Source organism: Betta splendens, chromosome 5 (assembly GCF_900634795.4).
Source record: "Betta splendens chromosome 5, fBetSpl5.4, whole genome shotgun sequence".
Taxonomy (NCBI): Eukaryota; Metazoa; Chordata; class Actinopteri; order Anabantiformes; family Osphronemidae; genus Betta; species Betta splendens.
The window spans coordinates 10472400-10492983 of NC_040885.2; the positions used below are offsets into that span (position 1 = coordinate 10472400).

Below are 20584 nucleotides of genomic sequence, written 5' to 3' on the forward strand. Positions count from 1 at the left end.
CCATCTGAACTCTGTTTATAACAGCTGCAGCTCCACAGTGAAGCTTTAACTAAGAGAAGGGAAGTATGTTACACACTGTAGTAAATAATATTGTACAGTGTGTTGTCATCAGGGCTTGCCATCAACTAGCAGAAATGAAGGCATGCAGCATTCTAAAGTCAATTGGAAGCATCTTTGTCTTCGTAGAGTGGCGCCACTAGAAAATGCACAGCTGATGTATTATACATGCACCCATTACTAAGCTCCTGCAGCAGCATCTGCATTCGTACAGTCAAATTTAAAGTCACACAGACAGAAGAGCAAAGGAAAAAAGGTTTGATTAATTATGGACTGGTTAATTAAAATGTGTACATGCAATAAGAAAATAATTGCAATGAATAATAAATAATGTCACATGTTCCTGGTGAAGATCGGGAACAAACTATACTAAGATGGTTCAAGACATTTTTCTGAGTTTCTGCTGTCTCCAGCTTCCTGAGAGTGGTTTTAAATGTCAAAATCAGACAATACAACAGTCACTGAACTGTAATTATGGTAACAGTATCTCGTCAGCTTCACATTCATAATACAATGCGTCATTGAACTATTATTGCCACATGTGGCATGTATGAGCTGCAATTATATGAAAGACATGGATTAAAATGACTGGCTATCAACTGTAAGACACATTTTTGTTTTTTCATTAACAGATAAATGTTTTCATTTGGTATTTGTCAGACAGTTTGTGACCTTCTGAAAATAATCTGAAACCACTGCTGCAGAGCCAAGCTGTTTACTCATGTAATCAGCTTTTTTAGGTTTATACACCTTTATGCGGCCCCGAGCAGTCACCAGTCTCCCAGCCCTGCTTGGGATAATTACTCCAAACTGAAAGGCCATCGATCAAAGAGCAGAGGAGGCGACCAAGGCTGCCTGTGACGGCTGGCCTTCTCACAGCTCAAACAATCACAGGCTGCTCTGGCCTTGAAGCCTGCAGACATAAAAGGTGCGACCAGACCAATGCACCTGACATGGTCAGAGCAAACGTCATCGCTCAGCATTTCAACTTAAGAGTAAGCAAGACACTGTGACTTTGAAACCAGTATGGACTTCGAGATAAACATTTTTTTGATGAACTCTTTAAAAAAAATACTTTATAAAGAGACGTGTTATAATTTCAATGCTCATTAAACTATAGCAGATATGTTCAAAGCCTTGCGATAGAAAACTATTTTCAGTTAGGAAGACTTATTGATATGATTTCTAAAGAGACCAATGCGTCATAACTGCTGTGCTAACACCTGTATTTAAAAACATCTTTTTGATCATCAGGAAAACTGTATACAGTAATGTTCATGAATGCCTAAGAAAAGTGTGTGAATGTGAAATCTACAGCTCTAAAGTGAGCATGATAATGTAAATGAAAAAAGGCCAAAAGACACAATTAACCACAGGAAACTACACAGGAAGTTTATTACTTCTTTGTGTCAGTATAGCAACCTCAACTTGCAAAGTAAAAAAAAGGCACAGGAAGTGAAAAGAGGAGGACTGAAAGGGAGGTTTCTCAACGGTTTACACATATTTGAGTGCATACAAGTCGAAACGTGCTATGCTGGCAGCTTTCACCGAATAAAGAAATTCAAGTAAACTTGTCATACCACAAAGGTAATTTCAGGCTGGTTTCACTCTAAAATTTCTCACAGATCTAGCTGCATAAAGTAAAGACAGTCAGTGAGTTAAGCACTTCACAGTGGAAGTCACATTGTGTTGGCCATATACATTTTGACAAAATACCTTTTGCAGCTATGCATTGCATATATAATTTATAAATACATACATAAATAAATTTATGCCAATTATCCCCTACAAATGGTAAACCTTGAGCAGGTACCTTTAACCACCCGAAAACAAACATTTTGACAAGATTGCTACTGTATTAAATGTGTTTTTAAGGATAAAACATAGTATTGTCCTTTAAAAATCTCACAGCTCACCATAAGGAGGATGTCCAGCCCGTAAAAAACAATTTATAGGCGATATAAGATTTATGACACCACAACATCTATCTGTGGTACAAGGACAACCCTAACTAGTCCCTGCTAATAATGTATGGCAGATTCCCACTATCAAGATGCTGCACAACACCACGAAGGACAACACCGAACAGCAGGACAGCCTGCAAATGACATTCTTTAATAAGCACACAGTGATTTGTTTCCCTTTGTTGTTTTTATGAAACAAGGAAAACATCTCTGCAGCTGATTCAAACTGGGGTACAGTTGCACTTTACAAAGTGATTATGATTATCTCAGTTTGAAATGTCAAACAGACACAGCATGCTTTGCCACCAAAATGTGAGTCAAAGGATGCTTTGGAAAAAAGCTATTAAAAAAAACATGCACTGTTTATTAAAAAGTTTAAGGTTCCCCCTTCCCTGTCTCAGCTGGGCCTCCAGGACAGAACTGAAGTGTCAGCTACTTTTCTGCGGTGCATCTACTGAGTTTTTATCTCCCTGCAGCAGAACGGACAGAAATTTCTAAAACCATCCCACATCACCCTTTGTACCCTTCTTTCTTCACTGTAAACCCTGTATACTCTTACCCATGGTCCTATACACTTCCAGGCTTAGATTCGGCCAACCTCCAAGAAACTACGCCTGTCTACTTCTATATGTACTGGTGCATTGCGGCATATGTTCCTTTTACAAAAATGTAGACAGTCTGCTACCAGTGACAACACTGCATATCGCTGAAGCTCTGGACCAAATTCTACTGGTAAAGTTGTACTTGAATTCGTTACAGGTAATCTGTTTCATCTGTGTTTATAGTAAACACATGGTGCAAATACTGCCAAGAGAAGATATACAAGACTGAAGCGGTTAAGACTTAGATTGGAAACATGCATTATAGCTGCTTAAAAAGAACCAATGAGCCAAAGTCATCATAGGGGTTAAATTATTTAATTCTAATACCTCAAGGATTTACTGGGCTAAAAGTAAATCAGGAGAAAAATCTTTTAAGACATCCTAAATATTTGATTTTACATTTTCATTCATGCTGAGGAGCTCTTGATTTATTTGAGGGTTTGTGACAAGAGGTGCAGTAATATATTGCTTCTTTTAAATGAAATAGTCTCTATAATTAGTTTGTATATATTTATTAGTGAGTGTGGACTATCTGTGTGTCTCAAAAGCACACCCGCTGTCACAGAGAGCTCTTTGTGTCTCCTCGCTGCCCCTGAACCAGCATGTCCACTAAAGCCTGGGTGAAGCTTTGTTGTTCCTGTTCCTGCTTTTCTTTTGTTTATTCTACTTCCTTTCAGGTTCGTCTCTCTGCAGCTGACCAGTCATGGACCCAGATTCCAAGAGGAAGTGAAATACGCCCATGGATGACACACAGGCAGACAGACAAATGCTCTGTAAAGTAAATCCGGCACTGGCTACGGTTTTGGACAGAGGTTATGGCTGGGTCCTAATCAAAGGCAGCTTCAGTGGGAATAAAATTCAGTGGGAATTAATTTTTTTTAACAAACATGCCTGACAGGCATTTATTTTTATGTTCTAACCATTCTGTGTCATTAAATAAAGTTTGCAATTTTATGGGGACGTGTCATCATAAATCCAACAGTGACATCAAATGCCAAAACTGTGACCTAGCACAAAAAATATACCTTTCAAACACACACGCAGACACAGTCAACCCTCATTGCTGTCAGTGACATCCTTCCAGCTGGTTATGGTGCCAAAACAGACCTATTTGCTTTCAAAACACACTCTGCTCCACTGATAATTACCATAGTAACCAGGGAGCTGAAACCCTAAGCTATCTGGATTTTTCCATGGCTTAACAATTACACTTCAGTGAGGCTAACGTGGTGAACATTGTCATCAAATATTGGGTCAAAGCTGACCACACAAAGCAGATTATTTCATTACCACTGCCACACTGAGATGGTGCCTTGGATCTCAACAACAAAACCATTACCTTGACAACACAGGCTGTTAACATGGCCTTGTGGCTTCAACCAGAATGTGTGAAAGGAAAGGTGGAGATAAGGCCCCTTTGCTTAGCACATGTAACTGTTGACTTTCTCACCTTTTTTGACCGTTATATGTCAGGAGTAAATGCACTGACCATAAAGAAGCTTTATGCTTCACACTTACACTGGAAGCTGACCAGTGCAACCACAAGACTGATGTGACTGTCTCAAAAAGTCTCCACAATGAAAAGATGTCAAAGGCAAGACCCACCATTTCATTAGCTTTCCCATAGCTATAATCTATGACTACCAAGACAGAATATACACACAGTGTGAGTGTGTTGAGGAAAGCAAATAAGTTTAGCGTTGTCAAACAACGTTTGATAATGTGTGGGAAAGACGCAGAGCGACTCAGCTTCTGGGATTCTCTGGGTTAATCGTTAGTAGTCTGCAAGAAAAAAACTGCAACAAACACAGGAAGTAGGTACGTGGTTACAAATGCGTCACATGTTTTGCCCTGTGTGGATTCTGGGTTTGTACTGTAATGACAGTGAAGAAAAAAAGACAAAAAAGGGCTGAGTTTCAACCTGTGGTCCATTAGTTGTCATCATCTGAGAAACATTTTAAGGCAGAAACCGGGGCAGAATTAACCTACCTGTCATTCAGCTTTATGTCCGGCTATAAAGAAAAAAATCCATCCGTATTATTTCCAAGAAGGATGATACTTCTTTATTTACAAGTATTTCTACAATATTCATGCAATGCATAGATGCAAGAACAAAGGCAAAGCAAAGTTTAAAAGCTTAAAGACGAGGGAAGATTTTATCAGAAGCCGATGATGTTTGCATGTCTCCAAATCAGTTACAGCAATAAAGGTCGGAAATAGTATATGGAGGGGTTGTTGTTGTTGGCGCTGAAAAGTTTATTTTTTAAAAGTAGAGGCACAAAGGCAGTGCAAAACTATATTATTACTTCAGAGGATAGCAGGTATGTGTCACACCAATCATAAAATGATTTCAGGTAGTCACAATTTAAAAGTGTTCAAGGTTTGGAAGACTGCAATTTAACTTTCTCATTTAAGATGAAAACCTACAGGTTGACTTGATCACTGTTTACTGCCATATTTGTAGTGTAGTGTTTCCTTTAAAGCTTGGCTGTCTGTCTTCTGGGTTTTGCAATAAAACCAGATATGCAACTTAGTCAATACATCATTCATAGAAAAAAAATTCTTATAAGAGGAACTGAACCAAAGCTCAGCAGCTTCTCAATCTGTAATGGGTGCAAGCATTAATCTTAGTAAATGACAGCACAACTATGCACTTTATTTGTCCAGTACACTCTCACTTGTGTCCACAAAAAGTGGTTCTAAGAAAGTACGACAGAAAAAAGAAGCAGAAGAACACGTCTAATCCCGTACTTAGCGTTTGTTTAAACTGAATAGGCGCAACCAGCTGAATCATTCTTCTGAGCTCATGTAATTCTCTTCTCTTAAAAAAGGTAAAAGCCCAAAGATTGAGCCTTTGATACAAATTGTGCTCATAACATTCTTACTGAATTAATACTCATACTGAATTTCTGGTATTATTAATTGAATATACTTCTTTTAAATACAGATTAGGCTTTTGTGGGAAGAGCAGAGCAATCTGAACAGCAATAGTTTCAGGTAAAGGGTTAAGCAGTTTTGTTTTCTTCCTTTTTTTACATTCTGTAAAGACGACAAAAAAACAAGACAGACGGTGATGAAAGACTTCATACTTGATGCCAACAGAAATTAGTGCTTGTTTAACTATACCTCTCATTAACACACAACTGCATGCTGTAGTTTAATGAGATTAAGGCATGAAATCAGAGGGAAGAGAGCAAGAGAGCAACGGACTGTTTATGTTGGATTTTGGTAGCAGTAGCTCAGAGCTTTAACTCACTGCTTCTGTGGTCTGACCCTGCTCACTTCCTGCCACACAGGAAACACGATGCAGAGCCACTGCCCTGCCCTTCCTGTTCCCTGTGTCTGCATTCATACACAGACATAGTTTGGCCTCGCTGAAGCCAATGTCTTCTTCATGTATGATGACATGGTCCAATTCAAGACTGCAAACTTAGAGACTATTGCATCCCACAACTATATACCATGCACAGGATCATATTATCTCTATGACTGTAGCAGCAAAATAAATTGTTAACCTCAAAGCCAAACCTGGTACTGTATGACAATTCAGAACAAGCACTGCTGTGCCTTGTGCTTCCCTGACCACAAACTCTAACTACCTCGTCTTTGCATATTGCACATAGGCATGTGCAGTTGTTTAAGAGCAATATGTCAATGAAAATGTCAAAACAAGGAGGTCGAAAAACATTAGACTTACACGTGTCTGGGCTGAGATGGGCTGTAATTGAAAAATGACTGCGTTAACAAAGCAATTCTCTTGTAAAAACAGAAAAACCTGTAGGAGCCCCCTGGAGAAAACAGGGAGGCCCTCCCCCACTGTGCTGCGGCTCAAAATTCTCCATTGTCTCAGTGCTTCATTTCCCTACGGTCCTTAATCAGACTGGAGTGGAAAGGGCAGGACATTATTCACCACAACTCTGGCTTTACCAACGAGACTGCTCAATTTAACTACTTATATTCATACACTGGACTACTTTTACAGTACGTCTGGAGAGAACAGAACCAAAATATAATAATGTGCATCAGCAACTGCAACAATTAGCTCCTGAAACTGGGCTGTCTTTGTTTGTTTATGCACTAAAAACTGCAGGTCTATGTATTTGCAGTATGTCATGGAGGCCCCAAAAAAGCAGAAAAACAGGAAGTCAACCTGATGCAAGTGGCTGCCTTTGTGGGCATGTGTGTGTCAAAGCATGGCCTTCGCTCACTGTGCTTTTGAGCAGATACACAAAGCCTCTGAATCAATGTCTAAGCCTTATCAAGCTGAAATCTTTAGTAACAGTCATCTCTCTCTTTGCAAGAACTACAGTTACAGTAGCAATCAGGCATAAAAGAATAGACGTATGCTCCTGATCAAACTTCAACCTGCATGAGCTTAGCCAGTAACTTACAGCAGTGCAATCCTACAAGAGTTTTGCACCTCTGACCGCCCCTCAAGCGCCTTCTTTCATGCGGTCTATCACTCCCCTCATTCATAATAATCTTCAGAAAAGTTGTTCCTCTTCTTTTTCAGGGTTTTTAAAGTGTGCTCCTTGACTGAGGCACTGAGGTAAACACATTACAAACATGAGGCAGCAGTTGCTCGTAATGTTGACATGTAAACGTACAGTGTCAACAGCACTAATTTCCATAACGCATTGTTGCTAACTTACAGTGGGTTTATGAAGCCAATATGAATACGATGATAAGGGCTGTGGATGTCCTCAAACAGCACCTCCTTTCAAACCGTGCCAGTACCTGTGATATCAAAATGCATTCCTCCTACAGAACATGCATACAGGTTGGCAGGACCGCTGTCAAGGTAGCGCACCACCATCTGGGAAAGACTATGTCACAACAGCAGGTTAACAGAAAGCAGACGGAAACATGCAAACATGTATGAGAAGTATTCATTTCCATCATAGGCTGTGTTGCAGGTTGGAGATGTGGGGGTTTAAAAATCAACTGGACAGTCGTTGAGGTCACTGAACCACACTTGTGACTGGGAAACATTGTTCAATGAAAAGCAAAGTGAATTGTAACTAATTAACAATACAGTTTGCTGCAGCTTTGTAGTTCAAACATGCACATTAGGATGCCCCAAATTAAATAGTGAGGATTTAGGTCTAAACCTAAACGTAAACCTGAGTTACAGCTTGTTTCATGGCTACACTTTCAAGCTCCATTAGAGCTCCTGCCATGTCTACTCACTCTTTCTTTAGGCAGAAATAGTTAACAGTGACCCCAACCCCACCCTCTCTATGTTCTCCTACTCAGTATTCCCTGGCTAAAAAGAGCCTCAGTGTGGGAGCGCACCAAACTGAGGCCCCACAGTAAACCACATAATTACAAATCACAATACTGCTCTGTCTCTCGTAGGGGCTCAGCTGCACTCTGCTCCGCTCCAGCGTGAGGCCTTTGCTTACATCTACATGCCCCCCTTCCTTCACCTCTTTCTTTCATTCTGCTCACCCATTCCCTCTTTTCCTCCCTCCCCTCTGTCTTTTTTATGTCTCTGCTATAAATCTCCGCTGCCCCCCCAGAGTTCCCCTTTGCCCATCTTTCTTTTTAGTTTAAATCTGCCTTAATTCACCTTAGACAATCTACATTTTAGCGGCCATGTATCTTTACCAAGGAGATAATCAGGGGAGAAAAAAATTACATTTCACCTGTCCTCCTCAGACAGGATTAGCACATCAGATGTACATTCAAGCTCAGTTTTATTAGTGTAGATGGCAAAATCCTAACAACAGAAGAAATCTTTGCTGCAGGAGCACTGATTCTGTACTGACAGTCACTTCATCATGCTTAGGTGGCCTTGAGCAAGACATGGAATTTTTGCTTGCATGTCACTCAAATACACTTTAGCCATTTCAGCAACATAGTATTGTTATCATCACAACTTACCACTGTACACACTCGCCTGTGGCTAAGTAAAAATAGAAAAGATCGGCTGTGCAATTGTAGGGGAAACACTAGATCCACCACACTACCAGGACAGAGCAGAACCAGCTACCAGAGCAGTAAGGGCTTGAAGTCAAATATGGAGATAAAGCCAAATCTCTTCTAAAAGAAGAAAAAAAGAATATCATTAAGCTATGGTCAAGTGACAAGGGCAAATCGCTTGAATGAGTTTAAAGCAGTTCCGCTTCTATATTCCTGCAAGGTATGAAAGGTGGTATGACATTAAGGGCACCTATGAAGGAGGTCACATATTAAAAACTGTCCTGCATGTTAATGTGAGTTGAGAGCAAGAGCATAATGGTTATTTCTGCAAATGATTGAGTGCAAATGGTGTTCGGCATAGAGAACGATTAACAAGAAGAGCGGCATGAACACAGGCATAGAAATACTGTAACCAAATATAATTATGCAAAAATGTCCTGCTACAGATGTAATGGTACCCTGGAGAAGAAAGGCGAACAATCACAATGGACTGCTGTTATATTGGATGACAAAAAGCTAAAGGAGACGCTCCAATTTTAGTGATCCAACCCACTGTGTTATTAACCTTACCTGACCCCAGTCTTGCACCAACCTCAATGTTCTCCAGTTAGTAGTAGGCTATGCAAGTGAACTCCTGGCAAATCTGCCTGGAAGTGGACTTTCTACAGCACTTTATTCAGCTTCTCTGCCAAGACCAGCCTAGCATCAATAGAATGTGAATTCCGTGCCTTATTATCTAGCCATTCTGTGTTGCTGTTCAAAGGTTAAAAATGAAGTAATGGGTCATAAGGTGGATAGTTGGGTGGTGCGTTATTATTTTTTATGGACATAATTACCTCCTTATTCTTGATTAGTCAAACATTTTGGTTGTTTGTGTTTAGTGCTGGGAAGTAGGGCATAAAGAAGCAAGTGTGTCAAAAATATTTCTTCACTGCAACATCAGGCACAAACCAAATGTTGATACACTGTGATATCTCCTAACTTGTTTTTTGTTACAGTGTAATTACTACAATTAAACTGAAACAAGCATTATCTGTCCATAGGAAAAATGTTTATTAATTTGGATGGCTTTCCTAAAACCTATGTTACAGCTCTACGGTCAGGAAGCAGCTCTTTGAGTGTGGAAATCTAATCGAAGGTTACTTAAAAGAAAACTGTTTAACATCCAGTTGACAATAAAGTAGATTATTATGAAGAAGTAAAGATTGATTAACAGTTTGACCTGCAAATCTATAAATAATAAACTAGATAACATTTAATTGTTATAACATTATATAAAACAGCACTGTCATAATTTATCAAGTCAATTGCTGGTCAAAATGTTGTTTAATTATAGTGTTGACGATGTTTCAATTAGTGATGGGATCACTTCGTGGAAACTAACCCCAACAAAGTAACATCATCTATCCATCATTATCCCATAGAGTGCAGGAGGACTTTGCTTTTAGTAAAATTTAAAAACTAAACACTTTCAGAGATACATTTAAAAAAAAAATCGCTATCATATCTGCTGGGAACTACCCACAGTTATGAGCTCTTCACTTCAGAAACTAATGTTGGAGAATTAGTCTGCAGCAGCTACACATAAAACAGACAATGGATGAAAGGAACACTGTACTAATGATGGAGTTTTGCTCTATTCTATCAGCACCATTTCTTTTCTACCCTTACAGAGCACAGACGCATGCACGCACACACACACACACACACACACACGCACGCACACACGAGCAGCAAAGTAAAAGCAGCTCCCAGTGGCCAGCAGGTCTGATTAAAGCCTGACATAATCCTTGTCGATGAGAGAGCCACTCCTGGCCAGCACCTGAGTCAGCATTCTCTGTCAGTTCCCATGAACGTGGTCACTCAGGTGATAACGCCTGTAGTAAAGAGTTCCTACCACACTTCTTAAAGTCTCTCCATGTACCTCTCAATGAGCCATATTCACGCTTTAATAATGGTGCAATGTACTGTGCATGAATGTGCGTTCTTTCTACTGAGCTGAGGGAACATTATATCTCTGGGATAAAGCAAATCTAGCTGACTCCAGCTACTTAGAAATTACTAATGTGATGTAGAATGTCCCTACAGCTTAAATTATACACAACAATCTAAGAAATGAATGTCTCCAGTGGCTGCAATGACTGAGGTTCAGGTGCATGTTTTTATTAAACATAATGGGTGTGATCGAGCTGTTTGCTAAAGTGAGTAAAACAAATGCTAAATCTTAATTCTGAATAACAAATACCACTATAAATAAAATAAAGACTACCTGGTATAAAAGGGCCATCGTACCAAGTTATTAAATAGTAAACTGTATATACTTGTTCATGTTAATCTTGAACAAGTAAAGAACTAAACTAAAAAAAAGGCACTATACCCACAGTGTTTTTGCCCCTTTATAGACCTTATATACATACTTCCCCATTGTTCCCTGCAGGTTTAATGGTATATTTTTTATTGGGGTTAAAACAATAACACACCAAAGCACACACTTTTTTATAGCTCTGGCACATTCTTTTGAAACAAAAATATAGCTAAGGTTGAGGGTTGAGGGAGTGTTCAGACAAGAAACACTTTACATGAATACATGACTAAGTAATAGGTGTAAAAGATGACTTGTAATTCCAAAGTATCACAGGTAACACTATGTATGTTATGTCTTATTCCTCGAGCATTTACTTTACGAAACTTTACAAATCACACACCATAATTACCAAAAGGGAAGCTTTTTTTTTTTAAACAGAATATAATATGTTTAAGAAGACTTCATTATTGCATGGTACTTTGTGGGCAACAGACAGCGGTGCCTTGAGTCTGAAGATCTGCACCAGACAACTAACACAGGATGGGTGTGCTGGTTTCCTCAACCAGACGAACAAAGGATTCACATCTACTTCTCTTTTACATGCAGCCATCTGAAAGAGGAAGTGACAGATGGGGGGGGGGGGGGGGGGGGGGTGAAGGGCTAAAACGGGAAATGACATCAAACCCATCTGCAACCTAGTTTGCAATCATGATCAAAAAAGGTAAGAGAGAGAGAGAGGGGGCAGATGTTACTATGCCCTGCAAAAAATCTAATCTACAAAAATTTGAATCTTTTCTTATCTATTGTGCAATAAATGAATATGTATGTGAATTACCATCACCTTTATCTAATTAATTTTTATTGGAAATTGTCACGTGTGTGCTTAAAACCTTAAAGAAAAAAAATAGCTATAAAAAAACAGTTGAAAACTTATTCTAATAAGAAAATCTCAAGTGAGACTTATATAATTAATCAATGGCTTTTTGTGCCATGCGAAGCAGTAAACAGTTATTCAGTTGGTGTGGCTGAAGCTCAACAAAAATACACCAGGAAAATACCTGAAGAGTTAAGTGAAGTGATGCGAGCTATTCAAATACACACCACATAGGCAAAGCAAAAGTGTGGTTTCATCCAATGATGTAATAAAAATCTACTAAACTTATTTATTGTTCACTAACAACCAAGACAAGAGTATGCAAAATGTGTTAGAATTGTATTTCTGCACTTCTCAGTGACAGTGGTAAACTGCAACAGACTTTTCAATTAAAAGTCATGAAAGTGCAGTTGTCACAGCATTATCCGCCTGTTGACACTGTGGAAAAAGAACATAGATACATACTCATGTATTCCAACAATGTAAACGCCTAAGTGATGCATGACTTATGTCACAGACATCAGTTGATGCACTTTACTCCCCATCAGCCACAATCTCCACACCAAATGAGGTTGGAGGCTACTAAGAACTGATTGAACAGGCTTTAGTGTAAAACTCATATAGATCCTATTCAGGGTCTATAAAGGCTTCCACCGCCACTGAGATTCAAAGATTGATACACGAGGAAGGCATTTAGGAAAATGGCTGTTTTTTCTGCACAGAGAGCCAAGACGGAACAAAAATGATGTGTTTATGAAATAGCTGGCTTAATGTAGACATGCCACTGGAAAAGTTTTTAGAACAAGGGGAGGAGACTCGCTGTAAATGGGTAGATGGTTTACTGAATGGCAGCTCCACTGTCCTCTGCCATTTGCCTTTTGATCACCATTTTACATCACAGCAGATCACTGTCACTCTAGAAAAACACAGATACGCTGATTCCACTGATGGCCCTGATCCAAGATTAAACCTCTGATCTGTCACATCTTGTCATCAGCTAGAAACAGCATTTCTGTTCTTATGAAACAGTAGTTCTTCTGCTTCTCCCAATTTACTGTACCACGTTTGTTTAATCTTTTACTTGGTTAAATATGTACTGTACGCTCTGCTTTTATCATCAATTATGAGCTTATAAACCTTCACAATAACATTGTGTTCCACACTAAAAGTCCCTTACACCTGAGTTCTAGTACTTCCCCTCCAGCACTATCAGGGTTACACTGTATAAAACAGCTACAATTACCATCAAGAACTGCAGTTACCATTGTGTGTCTAACATTTTTCAATTTGCATATTTATGCACATACTTTAAGTATTTCCACCATGTCAGTGCTGAGTGCGCAGCCACGGGGCACAAGATGTTTTCGGTGTGGACAAATGTCACGATAACCCTGAGAAGAATGAAGGAGGAAGTGAAGTGAGCTCATTTCTTATAGTAGCAACTAGGAGAAAAAGAATTGTGGGAGAACATGACAATAGTGTATTGTGTGTGTTAACATGGTCAGACAAAGACTCCCGAAAGATGAAAATGTAAACTACAGAGGGCAACTTACATTTCTTCCAAGGCTATAGGGGTTAGCTTAACATGGTAAATGATGCAGCATTACGGTGTGCACTGCAGAGATTTTACAGAATATTGGCAATTACATATGGACTGAAACACACATAAAGGTCTCTCTGACCCTAGAGCAGTATGTGGTAAAAGGATTATGAAACTTACTGGTGAACATTATCCTAATGGGTCAGTTCAGTACAGAAATATGTTCTCTACCTCTGGCAGTATCTGGTCATGCAGATGAATTTGCTTTTACAGGTTTTTTGATCTCCACTAATGAGCAGTGCTGCCTTCTCTCTAGAAGTCTGTGGTATTTTGTTTGTGGTGTTCACATCACTGTAAAGTAATGCTGACGTCTTCACTGGAAGAGATCTAAAACCTCCTATTACATCTATGGCAACCCCTCAGATTAGGTGGGATTTTTCTGTTTGTGTCCAATCTGAGAGGAATTGACCTTAAATAAGAAGGAAGCTCCTTATTTTACTTTCTCAGTCGCTGTGACAACATTTCCTGTATTTGCAGTCCCACATTAAGCCATTTCTACTTCCCCATTCTACATATTATCAGGGGTGAACTGTATAACAAAATGAAGAAAATCAAAATTTGAGTGTTCACACCTTACCAAAAACAATGTGTACTTTATAAACTGTACTTAACATACACCAACACAAAATATACAGGCCACATACAGGTTTCCCATAATAAAATATTGATCTCTTTGGCAATACAGTATTTTTACACCAGAAACAGTGTATATAAAGCAACAGACAGAGAGAAGTAACAACTGTGGTAGCAAATTTGCAAAGCTATCAGTATTTCCAGAGCAAAAGAGGAGTGTGAAGCCTCATCCCTGTGGACTCCCAGTGAGACTCTCAGTCTGCAGGAGCAGGCCTTATCTTCAGGGCTCTCCCTGTAATTGCACCATATTCAGACCCTGCACATATACGTACAGTAAACGCAGACATCAGCTATCCTGATCTGCTATACAGCTAATTGGGCAGCACTGCTATGAGAATCACTGAATCAACTCAAGTCATCTGAAAAAGCACAGGGTAGCAGCCCATTTAATAAATGTCATAGAACCACCGACCAATACTGTTTGGCAAAGCAGCTGATGTTTCTCGAAGAGCCGTGGATGTGCCCTCTGCTGACAGAAGGGACGCAGAGCTGTTTATGCTTGTGGATCAGGTCTGTCTGATTCTCCAGAGAAGCACAGGTCTCTATAATCAGCCTCCTGTAATTACACCTGTCAGCCACTAAACTCGTCTCCTGACTTTAATAAGAGGGAGTAACCCCTGTGTGTGCAGTACTGACCACATGGGCCGACCAGCAGCGGTACGTGTCACCCAGTGCAGTCGTCAAACATGACTATCAACAGTAAACAGGCGGCTGTACTGGAGACTCCGTACTTGCACTACGTCAGGAAAGGAAACATTAAGGACTGCGGCATTTTTAACAGTTACAGCAGAAATCACTTAAAGTGGTATACATAATTTTTAAATCATCACTTGCCTGATGTGCTTTTGGATCACACTGCACTAACCTAAATGTGTACAAGAGCAGTTTTCAAGCTTCCTGCCGACCAGTCTGACACCTCTAAGCACCAGCTGACAAAAAATAATAACGGGTTTGAGTTCTTTGGTTCGCCTACCATACTATCACAAGAGCTATAGCTCAGGTTTCCTCTTAGCGCAACTCGGCTTAGATTCATATGGCAGCAGTGGCTGGGTTAGTCGATAAAGGCCCTCTCTATGATCAATACCGCGCCTGCGGTGCTCTGCTTTGAGAAAGTTACCTAATCAAAACATTTAAGACAAATGACGGTAACTGTTTGTTCTCTAGGACCTCATAGGAGGAGAGTCTGTGACGGTTACAACCCAATAACAGGCGAAATCAAATCCCACCCTGCAGTGGCTGTTCTTTCACTGCAACAGGGCAAAAAAATATCGACACTAATCCACATAGTAATAGATGAACAAGTGCAAAATATAAATTATTTATTTATATAAATTATTTATTATTAAGTCCCATTTTCTTTTAATGTTCTCCTGTCAAACAAACTCCATCATTCAGTCAAAGAGTTATAAATTACCTTAATGTCAGAGCCTTTAAAAGACCACTATTGAAAAGATAACCTCCAAATATTTTCATACTAGAGGTTTATCTGATGAGAACTGCATCCAGGAAAACCCATTTCTGATACGAATAGACAGGTTCTAAATTTACAACACTGCCATGACTGTCTAGTAAAGGTGAGTGGGGCGCAAGCAAGTGAATTATGCAAAAAAAATGTTGTAATGCCTGTTAAGAAATAGATCATACTTTTTTCATCACTTTAAACACAAAATGTTAATACTATTTAGTCATCTCTTCAGCAAGCTGGATATAAAGAAACACTGACACTTATAATAGTCTAGATGTATTTAACTGTATTTAAAAGCATAAACACTTACTGTTTGTGGTACAAGAGTTAAATATATGCATTATTCACCATGTAGTGTGTTGGTGTGAGATAGACTTGTACAGGTTATATATGGTCTTACGCAGCATAAAACAGTTGGCTGCATACCAAAGTGCCTGTTGATGTGAAACCCCTGTCTGTAGGCCATGTCATTTCTCACCGTCAAAAAACCACTGATGCCATGCATACTGCTGAACAGCACAGAACTTCACTAGGCTTCCTGTTTAAGGCCTGGGTGAACTGTGCAGATTCATAAGATGGCATCCTCACGCACATGAATAGTCCGGACAAACAGGAAAAAAGAGGAAAGTGACTGGTTTCACATCGTGTTTTTTCCTTATGTGGTTAAGAGCAGTCAGCACTGGTTTATAACACTGACTGATGGGGTAGCTGTATTAAACATGTTAAGCTTATCAGTACCCTCTCTATATATATTACTACAGCCTGGAATCACTGACATCATAGTCCCATCTCATACAACGTAAAGAGACTGTTGTCATTTCATGTTAATTATTTATGTGAATTACTGCAGGCCAGTCAGTATTACACTATCACGTGTGGCAGTCTTCCAGCAGTGACCATGGGGATCCATTCAAGTGAAGCCAAGCCAATTCAACACTGTAGCCACAACCAAGTAATAAACAGACTCTGCAGTGGCACACATAACTAATGTTAGAAAATCTATTCAAATAATAACATTGCTCATAGGGTAATTTATTTTTTATAAAGAAATCTTTTTTGTCACAATGTATTCAAACAATTTTTTTATTATGTATCGCCTTCATCCCGTCATGTTGACAGCTGTGTACTGCACATATTTCATCACAATGTCTTTATATGCAATCTACAAACAGAAATCTCTTTCTGCTTTACCAGCACCCGCAAGCATCCAGTAATCCAAGAACTGCATTATAGAAACCTAATTATGTACAATTAACACTGAAGCGTGTGTGTATGTTTAAATACCAACAGTGGACTTTGCAGAGATATTTCCTGATTGCTTAATATACCTGAAGTGATTATGCTACTTTAAGGAACTTTTCATTTGTGCAGAGCTGGAAACAGTTAGCTGAAGAATAGAGAAGCTTCGAGTGAAGTGAGCAGCAGCTTTTTTGTTGCAGGTGGGGAGGAGATTAAATGTCAGTCAAAGACTACAGACAGCACGGAAGCCTGTGTATGAGTGCTTCCTGTTAATGAAAGCTAAAGCCCTGACAGAATGAAGACCTTTCTGCTACTTTAACTAATGGCCTTCTCTTGGGACAGCTAGCAAGACAAATACAGACTTCTTTTTTTTAAGCATACCTCGAGAACAGCAGTTACCAAGGAAATTCTTCATTATACTTGTTTGTTTACACCAAGTAAAAAATAACGTGCAAATGTTTCGATCAAGCGTGGTGCAGATAGACTTCCTCAGCCGGCTAAAGGAAGGAAACAAAGAGTTGATTTACATATAATAACAGATCCATCATCTCAGCCTCGGCCTGCAAGAAGGAATGAGGCACATTCGTCAAGCTAACCCCCACAATTCTTTCCTTGAATTTGCTTTATGAGGTGCATGAGACTAAAATTCAACATGACTGGAAAGACTGCTACTGGTGTGCTTTTAAGGAAGCAGTAAGACTTTTCTCAGCTGTTCCAACAGGGAGCCTCATGGCAGATGTGAGTGCTGACAGTTATACCCGGAGGTGTAATGTAGCACCTCTTGAAGGATGTCACACCTCCATCACACATACTACTATTCAATAAATAGATCAGAATATTAGCGATGCCTGCAAACTACCAAAACGCATCCTTTATTATTCATTTAAATGCAACTCAGTAGGAAAACTGGATTTACACCATGAGAGTAAAGTCAGTTCAGAAATTAACTGTGTTTAATCTGAAAACGTATTATGAATGCATAACAGCATTTACCCTCCAGGTTTAACTCAAATGTAAATATGGCAGATCTGAAATCTTTCACCAAACTTTCCAGTTTTCCAGCGCCGATGTCGCATGTCAGCACTTGTTTTTCAAACTGCACAAGTTGACTAAAAACTTTTACTTGCGTGACAACAAATTCATACAAGCGTCCGTTACGATTCAGACCTCTCCTATAATTCCCCTCAACCCTCACACACTGCACCGGATAGTAATTACTGATATGAAACCTGCTGTACAAAGCAGAGCGTGTAATTAGCCTTCTAACCAGGGCACAACCAACAACCAGCAGTCACTTCAAAGACCCTAAAGAGAAAAACACAGTATGTGTTCCCTATCAATTTAAGCAGAAATGTCTGCTTTCTGTCATAAAGAAGGATCCTGCGATACTTCAGATTTAAGAACCTTAAAAATATAAAGGACAGTCAGAGTATATTTGAAAATAGTCCCTTCTAGGGTCATCGAACTGAATTTGAATTTTCCACGTCATAATTTAAAGGCTGACCATTTCACAAGAGAAAACATCTCATGGTTGACAAAGTTCACTTTAGTCAACACATTCTTCGGCTCAAGCTAATAAAAATCTGTTTGAACTAGAACTATTTGTTTAGTGAGGCATCTTCCGTAAAATCACAGTCCATCCAAACAAAATCATGGTTTTAGAATAGGCAACTGCACTGATGCCCTTAAGGCCATAATTTGGGTAATTCCTAGAAAGTCAATCAATGAGATTAAGAGGAAACATCACAAGTAGTATGCAATTGTTTCATCTTTTAATCTGTGAGCATCATTTCATAACTAACAATAAGTGTCAATCACTAGATTGAGCTGTCTAGGGAGGTTTTCAAGCTGCAGGTTTCTGACTTAGGACTAGTTGAGTTAAACAGTAATGCATCCTGTTAATATAAGTTTAAAGAAGCAAGAAGACATTACAAACGCTGTTCTTCTCTGCTGCCAGTTAGTCTGTGCAGCTAATGCTGGGAACAGTCAGGGCTGCTCACTCACTATCTACACAGCAGCCCACTCCTTATCAATCAGACCTGACCGGGTCCGACCTCTCCGCCCAGTCCTGCTGGGAGGAAACCGGTCCAGACTTAAAAACAATAAACCGTCCCGCGTTTCACACATCTCCACACAGCCTCGCAGCGGGACGAGAGCCGCGCTGACGTGCTGTTTCAACACCAAACTTACCCAAACGTTCCCAACCGAGCCCCTATGTTTGTGGCAAAACAGAAGCTGGAATGAAGGCGAAGTGCACAAGGACACAGACACAAAAACTGGACTAGGGCAGGTCAAGTTCACAAGACTGGACTGTGTCTGGGCCAAAACATCACACAAGTGTTGCTGGTGAAACACTGCACGACTGTGAAGGGCACAATAAGAGCTGCTATTAATATCAGCTAAAATTAACTACTGCACTGAGCTTTTGTGTGTTATATTCCTGCATTGCCTTTAAACTAGTGCTCAGACATTTCCTGTTGCTATACAAATCGTCCTCGGCCCATTCGGCAGCCAGTGTCAGTGCTGTGACGGAGGACTCACCCAGCAGCAGCAGTTTCACTTCCCTCGCCGCCTTCTCTCCATCCTCCCTCAGGTTCTTATCAATCATTTTGGACCGCTCGGCCGCGGCTTTATCTTCCTGACTGACCGTACAGCCCATGGTTCCCAGTGCTCGCTTCAGGTCTGCTGCTTTAGTGGGGAAATATCACCTGGAAAAAAAAATGACGACTGCGGCCAAAGCCCCCCGCGCGCTCTCTCTGAATATTAAAAACAAGGGTCGAAGTAACGCGAGGCGACTTCCCCTTTTGAAGAGTGGCGACGGAGTCCGTTCATCCGCGAGAGGAAACGAAAATCATGAAAACCAATTTCCTTCTGCGAGGTGAACTTGAGCTTTTGACGAAATTCCTAAATGCACGTTTTCTTTCTGTCAGTCTTCCGGCGCTGGTGGCTTCCGTGGAGTGGAAGTTGTCTAGTCGCGGAAAAACGAAGCACGAGTAACTTTTTGAAGGAGGGTGCACTTTTTAGCTAATGCGGAACATCGGAGCAGGTTAAACACGCGAAAAACGGGCCACGAAGTTCAGCATGAAAAGTACTCCAGCATGTGGACCGCGAGCTCTTGGATTCCCGCTGCCCGCACGCGCTCGCCGCCTTCACCGGATATTTCTCGTTGCCGTTTCTACCTTTTTTTTTTGCTTTAATTCTTACTGTCGTCGCATTCTTGTCCCCGCGTAGAGATTTAGCACGTTTGAAGCCACACCCGTAGTCGCCGTGAAGTTCCCCACCGCCCGACGAACAGCGAGACAGCGCCGACACCTCCCAGCTCACGACGCAACAGCGCAGACCTTCACTGAAAAGAAAAAAAACAACAAAAAAACGAGTACCCGAACTGAATCCTGGGAAATGTTGTCAAATTGGTACAAACCGTCGTTTTTATTAAATACTGGCCAAGCAAGAGCGTATGACGATTGCCGTTATGTCATACACTGGAAGGCAATGTTTTGGTTAATTTATTTGTAGACCATGTCTATTTAGACGTATTTATTCTAAAAATAAAACAACTACGTGACGGTTTGGCGTAAGTTTTCTTAAAGGTTTTGCGGACACTTTGAAGACAGTTTATATAACAACATCCTGTTTTCATTAATATTTAATGTCCACTTGTGGCTTTGGGCACATGTCATCTTATTTATAAATATTGTTTAATTCAATTTATGTTTGTAGCATCAAACCACAACATAATTTGCTGAGCTTCCTGGAACCGACTAGTAATAACACCCATAATGGCCTTTAAATATGTAGTGTATTAGGTCAGAGTGAAACCGAAAATAGTCTCAATCTAGATTGATAAAAGTTGGGAAAACATCTTGTCATGTTGAATGATGCACCATTGCTCGTTGGCGACTTCAGACAGCCCTTTAGTG

At 40.1% G+C, this 20584-nt stretch overlaps 1 protein-coding gene across 1 annotated transcript in view; it reads right to left on the reverse strand.

Moving 5' to 3' along the window:
- LOC114855473 (guanine nucleotide-binding protein G(i) subunit alpha-2-like) overlaps positions 1-20047 on the reverse strand; it is a 37021-nt gene extending 16974 nt beyond the window's left edge. The window contains exon 1 of the mRNA XM_029150641.3: positions 19206-20047. Coding sequence (XP_029006474.1) covers positions 19206-19323 — 118 coding nt within the window. The 5' untranslated portion in view covers positions 19324-20047. The remainder of the gene's footprint in view (positions 1-19205) is intronic.
- Positions 20048-20584: the final 537 nt, after the last annotated feature.